Source organism: Drosophila ficusphila, unplaced genomic scaffold (genome assembly GCF_018152265.1).
Source record: "Drosophila ficusphila isolate 14025-0441.05 unplaced genomic scaffold, ASM1815226v1 contig_412, whole genome shotgun sequence".
Classification (NCBI taxonomy): Eukaryota; Metazoa; Arthropoda; class Insecta; order Diptera; family Drosophilidae; genus Drosophila; species Drosophila ficusphila.
In genome coordinates, this window is record NW_025064326.1 from 4,045,612 (window position 1) to 4,053,860 (window position 8,249).

Here is an 8,249-nt window from a genome sequence, read left to right on the forward strand (position 1 = left end):
CTCATACGAGTCACATCATGCTCCAATAATAAAGAAATAAAATTATTGAATTTTGCACACCGAACTTCCAAATACAATGTTCGCAAACTTATTTGACCCAATGTTTGTTATTTTATATCACCGGTATCCAAAGAGAGAAGAAAAGGTGGAATAGAATAAGTATTCACATACATACATATGTACATATGTAGGTTGGTACGCTTTAAGCAAAGAGGAATGCTAAAAGTGGAGCGAAATACAAAACAGTTACCTTTTCAATGCCCTTATGGGATCTCCAATAAATATCAGTGTTACAAGTCCATCGGGTTCAGTGTCTAAGGTTTTGTGTTTGTGAAAAGTCCGTCCTATAATTCTAATTAATAAAAATGTCACAATTACCAGTTTCGTTTGATAGTTCGGAAAAAATTTGGAGTGGACCCAGAGACCGGGGTTCCATCTACAAAGATGACGTGTCATTCGGCACAATCATTTTTAATACCATGAGCAATTGGCCAAAGAATGTGTGCCAGGTGACTGCAACCCTGATTAGTAATGTAACTCTTATAACTGTGATCTTGTAATAATACTCAAACTTAGATATCTGCTGATGACGGAACAACACTAACTTTTGAGCAAACCCTCACCTGGGCCATTCGAGTCGCTCAGTTTTTTAAGAAAAGAGGTCTGAACCACAAAGATGTGATTGGGATTGTGGGCTTGAACTCCACTTATTTGAGGCCTTTGGCGGTGGCCTGTTTGATGAACGGAACTCCATTTCATGCGGTAAATACAAAGATGGATGAAGGTGGGTATAAAAAGTGTTATTTAACCTGAGTCCAATAAGCAAATGGGATTTTCTAATGCAGCCACAACAAAAGTGCTTTTTTCAAGAACTAAGCCTTCCATAATATTTTGCGATGGAAATGTGTATCAGAAAATTCGTTCATCTACCAGTGAATGGAAACCGGAATTCTATTTGCTCACCGGAAAAGTTGAGGAGGTGCGGAGCATTGAAGTCCTTTTGGAGCCTACGGAAACTGAAAGATTCTACCAGTAAGAAGGAACTACACGCTATATTTCAAAACTTAAACCGATATACTTTCAGGCCAGAACCTTTGGTAGAAGGAGGAAAGCAAACCGCGGTCATCTTGTGCTCCTCGGGAACAACCGGATTGCCAAAGCCCATCTGCGTATCAAACCAAGCTCTAATAACATCAATGCCGATCAATAACGAGTTGGTGGTGTACACTCCAAGCAGTCTCGATTATTATTCAGGTCTGTTTGCATTTACCTTGAGTGGTTTGCAAGGAGTTACTTTGGTAAGCAGCAACAAGCCCTTTTTACCCAAGAACTTTGTGGAAATGGTGAAGAAGTATAAGATCAATTCATTCGTACTGCCACCTCGCCACCTTTCGGATCTGATATCCTCTCCTGAAATCTCGTCGGAGGGATTGGAATCCGTTATGAACTGTGGATACTCCGGAAGTTCTGTTTCCCAGGCTGCTCTGCAGAGAGTCCGTAAGATTTTCCCAAGGGCAGCACTCACATCGAGTTATGGATTAACCGAATGCGGACTTATAGCCACAAATTATACGAACAAGAACTTTAGTTCTGCTGGCATACCTCTTCCTGGGGTAAAGATCCGCATTGTGGACGAGTTTGGCCAGAACCTAACCCACAATCAGGTGGGAGAAATTTATGCAAACACAGGTCGACCCTGGAATGGATACTACGGAGATCCCAAGGAAACAAGTCGTATGCAAGACTCAGAGGGCTGGTTCCACACCGGAGATCTTGGGTACTTCGACAGTGAGAACTTCTTGTACATAGTGGACCGCAAAAAGGAGGTCCTCAAGTACCAGGGCCTCCAGTTCTGGACCTCTGAGATCGAGGACGTTATTTCGGAGCTGCCACAAGTGCGGCACGTCTGTGTAGTGGGCATTTACAATGAGCGGCATGGCGATGAGGCAGGAGCTTTGGTGGTGGCAAACAAAGAATCCAACCTTCTAGCAAAGGACATTGTGAAGCACGTGGCCATGAGGCTGCCGGCCATCCAGAAGCAACTGCATGCCGGAGTCCAGTTTACCAATAGTTTGCCCATGAATCCGAATGGCAAGACCATTCGCAAGGCCGCGCGGGACGCGTTCTTGGCCAAAAAACTCCAGAAGAGCGGTTAGTTGTAACTGTTTTTACAAATTTATACCCACCAATAAAACCTAGTGTAAAATCTATAACCAATTGGCGATTTAAAGTGGTCTGACATTTACAACTTAACCAAAGGTAATGGATTTTGCATATCTTTTGGGATTGCAACTGCCCCAAAAACCAATCCGACCGAACCCTTTTCATCTCATTCCCAGACACATCATCAATTCAAAACCAATAACTCAAAAACAAAAATCCAGCAATCATCTGGACTGCATTTTCGTAGCAGTTTTCGCTTTTCTTTTTCTTGGCAATTTCATTTTCCAAGAAATTCCATTTACACTCGAGAGCTTTGTTCTGGTTAAGGGGGAAATGCGAATGCGAATGCGAGTGGCAATGGCAATGTCATGACGAGTTTGGCAGTGATAAATGTAGAGCCCCTTCCAAATACCAGGTGCCATGTGGAAAATCCCAAAAAGTGTTTGGGCTATTTATGCGCAGGTAGCCAAAAACAGGGAAACAATAAAGAAAAACTCAAAGCAGTGCACTAAGAAAAAAAGGAGATATTAAATATTTAAATAAGTTTGTATTATGAATCAAACATAACAGATTCTAGGGGAATTGTCAAGGGGGCTTGACAACAATCATAGATCCGCGGTTCTATATTTTATCTTTATTTTTCGAGCAAATACTGATAGATATTCGTTTTTTACTCTGCATGACTTGACAAACTACTCGTCTGGGATGCGGATTCCGGTCTGGTTTGGCTGGGTTTCGGTGTTTTATGCATGAAATGCCAAAACGAATGCCACACGAGCTGCTGGCTGGCTGAGGGACAGGCTGACTGTTGACGCCATGATGCATGGTTCAAGGCAATGTAAGCGACAGAACGGAGCTGGGGATTTCAGATCCGAGATCCGAGAATCGAGACCAAGACCCATAGAGACTGTGCCCCGGAGCCAGGCACACTCCCAAAAAATGTGCGCACCGAACTGCCGGCGGGCATTTTTCGAGATTCAAGAGACGCTATTGAAATTCAGCTACAGCGTTGCTAATTTGTATTTTAAAATATGCGCAATTATAACATCCCAACAATGCATTCAGTGGTGTGTAAGTCTTCATGTTAAATAAGCCGAAAAGGGGTGCAGCAGGAAAAGCAATGTCACAACACAGGCGAAGGAGGTTTTCATAGCCAGAAGGGGAGAGGGGGTGAAGGGGGTGCAGGGGAGTGCTACCCTTAAGTGTTTTTCAATACCCTCGAGGGTTTGACTTTCTAGGGTATATTATATCTTTAAAGCCAAACTTAACTAAATATTCATAAAAATAAGTTTACATTAATAACATTCTTAGGAACATTGTTACTATAAAAAAATTAAATATTTTTTAATCAACAAGTAAGGAAATATATTTTATTTAATTAAAAATTTAATTTGTGAAGTTATATCGCAAAGTAGTATTTAAATACTGGCACCTAAGGTACTCTTTATTCGAGTTGCAACCCCTTGTGGCAGCCAGCTCCCCTGCTGTTCCGCTGCGGCGTGTGTGTGCCCCGCTCCCCCGTTTTTGAACTTATGAAAAATCATTAAAATTATTACATTTGGCTTGCCGACACCTTTCTGCCCCGCTTTCCGGGCAGAAAGACAAACGAGAGCGCGATTCGTGACATTTGTGCGGGGATTAGACCAACAACTGTCACACATTTCTCGACTCGAATTACTATGATTAGCATAGCGTTCGGCGGGGCGGGGTTTTACACTCCACCGGCGGTTCTAATGCTGTTTATGGTCAGCCAGCAGCTGCGATTATCCCCTCAATGGACGGCACTTTGTCAGGCTTCTGGTCCTTAAGCCCCGAAAGATATTTCTTTCTTCCCGAATCTCCGGCGGCTGGGCCTAATGGCAAATGGCAAATATTGCCCGGACATTATGCAAATATTTGCACCGACTAATGATGAAACGTGCCGGGAACAATCTGCTCGTTATGTGGGCGGTATAAAAGCGCAATGAAAGCGAAAGGTGTTGCGTCTCGGGCTTGATTAAAAAATATCTTACAGGATTCTTGGGCCTAGGCCAAGGACAACACCAAGGCGAGCATCTCGGCGTCTTTGCAAATTGGGCTCATGCATATTTAATTGGTTTCGAGATAAGGATAGGAGACTTGCCATTGAAACTTCATATGAAAGCAACTCCTTACTTGGGGGTGTTTTCGTCTGAAGACGATTTCAAAGAACGCTGTAAGGATATTAATTATTTAGAAGTTCATAATGTGTTCTTATTAAAGTAAAAACGATGTACTAACAATATTTTTATACCCTTGCAGAGCAAAAGGGTATTATAATTTCAGTCAGAAGTTTGCAACGCAGTGAAGGAGACACCTCAGACCCCATAAAGTATATATATTCTTGATCAGCATCACGAGCAGAATCGAAATATGTATGTACGTCTGTCCGTCTGTCCGTCTGTCCGTCTGTCCGTCTGTCCGTCTGTCCGTCTGTCCGTTTCCGCGCAAACTAGTCTCTCAGTTTTAAAGCTATCGAGCTGAAACTTTCCCAAAAGTTGTGTAGTTGTTGCACGCAGTATATAAGTCGGAACGAGCCGGATCGGCCGACTATATCGGATAGCTCCAATACAAGAGAATGAAATAAAAAATTCTCACTCTGTTGTTTTTCATCAGATCGACTTGAATTCTTCAAGATGGCGTTTTCTAACTGTTATTGAATTTCGGATTAAATTTGATCAAAATCGGATAACTCTATCATATAGCTGCCATAGGAGAGATCGAAAATTATATATAGAATTAATGGAAATAAATTGATAACATCGTTGTTTTTCATCAGAAAAGTATGATTTTTGGAATATAGAGTGTTCTTACGACTCTTGAATTACGAGTTAAATTTGATCAAAATCGGACAACTATATCGTATAGCTCCCATATCTCTATAGTCAAAAAAATGGGAAATGAATAGAAAAATCGTCTTAGCTTCGATGTTGTCTAGCCTTTATGCGTTTTGTTCGACATATTTGATGACTGCAAGGGTATATAAGCTTCGGCTTGCCGAAGCTAGCTTCCTTTCTTGTTTAATATTCATTTTCTGCTAAAATTTTGTTTACTCTCACGGCTCTAAATTTATTCCGTACTCCCCCTTTTTTTAATACTTGAACCGAAGTCTTGTTCTCGCTGCTCTCAACACATTGTGCAAATGATTGTTTGTTTTCATTATGCATATATGTGCAGAAACCTTCGGGCGATTTCGGTGGTCGCTGTCATTTATCTCTTCTGGAAAATCATCAACGCTGGGCGATCATTAAACTCCTCGCACTCAGCGAAACCGAAACGATCTTGATGGCTCGGATGGCCTGTTCTGCGGATCTGCCTTCAAAAGTCGCTGGAACTCGACCAATTTGCAATTCATTTCGTTTTTCGCTTTAATGTTCGCCAGACACGAAACATGAAATGGCAACGATTTGGCTTGTGAATAAACATGTATATCCGTGTGTGCGCAATAAATTTTGTAAAATTTAAACAATGCAAAGCGAAGCGAATTATTGCCGCTTGAATGGCTGCTCTCCGAACACGCCCCATGCTAATCAGGGAAAAAATGATATATAAATATATGTTCCTGGACAAAAGGGTTCGCAATGAAGCCAATAAACTGCCTGCAAATGCTTCCGCGCAATTTCATTTTGAAGGATGGTTATCGCAGCACAGGAGTTGGGGGAACGTCGCTCTCCAATAACAATGCCGCATCAGAAGGCGCCTCATTTCTTTCGCGCTCCGCCGAATTCGGCATTGTCTTCTCATAGAGAAGTCTCAGAAGCCTACGCAAATAATTGGCCCACTCTATGGATTCCAAACCAATCAACGTCGTTTCGAGAGCCTCCAGGGAGTTGATCTATTGAAGAGTTGAGCGAAGGGCGCGTATCCGGAAGTTTGCCTTTGTAAATCTTATTTAGCTTAAAATAATAATGGTTTAGAAATTGGAATCGTTGAGATTTTAATTGTTCAACCAACCGATGGTAAAACTGGTATTGTTGGGTATTTGATTGCTCCGAATATGAAAGTAATTTTGCCTCATTTGTTTGTCTTGCATATGTGGAGCATTCGGTTACCAAAAATAATGTTTTTCACATCTCCAGCAGTCGTTAATGTCATTTATTTGTGTGCTCATGAACTTGATTAATTACTCGGAGACTCGGCTACTGTTCCAAGCAGTCGGACCCATCCATCAGTCGATCTATCAATCAATCCGTGGCCCGAAGAGATCAAAGAGCTGCACTTCAATAGCAAATGTTAACTGCGCGGAGAGAGACGAACTCCTAATTAAAGTAGTGCAAACAAATCTCGAGTCGCGGCTTTTGTGACAAGTCCTGCTCTAGTTACCCACACAAAGGAGCACAAAGGATGGGACTCGGCCAGAAATTGAGCAACCTCGAAAAGGAACTTCGAGTACGTGACAGTGAGCCGGAGGAACAGGCGACCAAGTGACAGCGTGAATAAATTTGTCATTAGTAAATGTCAAAGATAAAAGTGCTCCTCGGTCTGCAGCTGCCGGGCCAATGTAAAATCGTTGAGTAAGTGAAACAACTGGCGGCTCTTGTCTGCCGAATGGACTGGAATCGTATGGTGTGGAATGCACTTGCCACTCGCCTACACGCCGCCGAATTTATGTGCCCCAAAGTGCATTTACTGCAGTATTTCGGGCAGCCAGACAATAAATAAGATCAAGAACAATGAACGCAAATGTTTTTGGCAAACCCGTTTATGTAGCTTGGGTCTATAAATAATTTCCTCATAAATTATTGTTACAAAATATTTATTTAAATACTGAAAGAGTTTTGTTTTTCTCGCTGTTTACTGGCGCTGCAACTCCAATACGATCCCATCCATATGTTGCTTATTTGCCTTCAGCGGAGACAATTTTTGCCATACGAATCTTCTTTTATTTTCGCCACGCAAAAGTTTCCAATCATTTCGGTGTGCTAATTATGAAACTTAATGTGGCATTGAGGCAGCGCAGACGATGTTGAATGCCGAGATGCTGAACTCGGACCAAATGCCGCGTGCAAAACAATTAACCATGAAATTGAAAATGCCGCCGACGAAGGCGATGGCGATGTGGATATGGACGATGATGGTGGGAAAAGGGAGCACAGGGCGATTTAAAGTGGCAAAGTTATGCAAAGCAGGCAGCTGTGCAGGGCATTCTCTCGTCCTGCGACCATTTGTTCCACTTCTGTGGCCAAAAAGGCGCAAGGAAGTGCCAGAGCGTGCGCGTGCCCCACAGGAAAAAGTCGAAAACCCGAGGGGAGAAGCAACAAAGCGGGAAGGCAGCCAAGTGACTCAATGGCGGTGCCATGGAAAACCGAACCCAAACCAATCCAACCTAGCCCAACCAGTGCTGATCAAACTCTGACCTTGCTCTTTTTTAGCTAAATAAAAATTTTATAAAAAAATATATAATATTATATTAATTTTTGTTATTCAAAATATTTCACTAACTGTATTGTTATTATATTATATAAGATGTTTTGTACAAGATACATTTATCAGAGGAATATTTTAATCCATTTATTTTTATTTAGCTATTTTTGAGTAAAGTTAAGCAGCTCTGGACTCATTCTGTTAAAAAAATCGCTCTATTATGAAGCGGTTCTTTTCGGGGGTAAGTTAAAACGTTACGCTCTTGCACCCGATCAAAAAATGTTATAAATAAATAAGCGAAACCCATGGAGAGCATTAGCCTTGCCAGTTGTCGGTTCTTTTTACTTGGTGACCACAAATCCTTATATTCAGTTCGGGGTGGCCCAAACCCATTTATTAGTCTCCTGAATCGTTTCTAATTGGACATTTTTAGATAAGCATATGGACTAATTCATGAATGGTTTTTATTTACTTCCCATAAGTTTAAGCTATGTAAATTGATATAATAATTGTTTTAAAATGTTCTTATATATGTAGATACACCAAATATAAATAAATGTAAAAATTTTCTTTATCACCATAGAAAGAAATCAAGCATACAATATTTTAAAGTAAAGATTTAAATTCATGCCTGAAGGGTAATTAGGAGAGGAAATTATTTCTTTCACTTTATGACTTTATTAAATTTACCGGCATGTAAACTT

At 41.2% G+C, this 8,249-nt stretch overlaps 1 protein-coding gene across 1 annotated transcript; it reads left to right on the forward strand.

The window, feature by feature from the left end:
* The first annotated feature begins 288 nt into the window (after window positions 1-288).
* Window positions 289-2,210, forward strand: LOC108094178 (probable CoA ligase CCL7). Its single transcript, XM_017194637.2, has 4 exons — window positions 289-509; window positions 577-784; window positions 846-1,032; window positions 1,085-2,210. Exons 1-4 carry the CDS (start codon window positions 366-368, stop codon window positions 2,154-2,156), a joined length of 1,611 nt encoding a protein of 536 aa, XP_017050126.1. The 5' UTR covers window positions 289-365; the 3' UTR covers window positions 2,157-2,210.
* The last annotated feature ends 6,039 nt before the right edge of the window (window positions 2,211-8,249 follow it).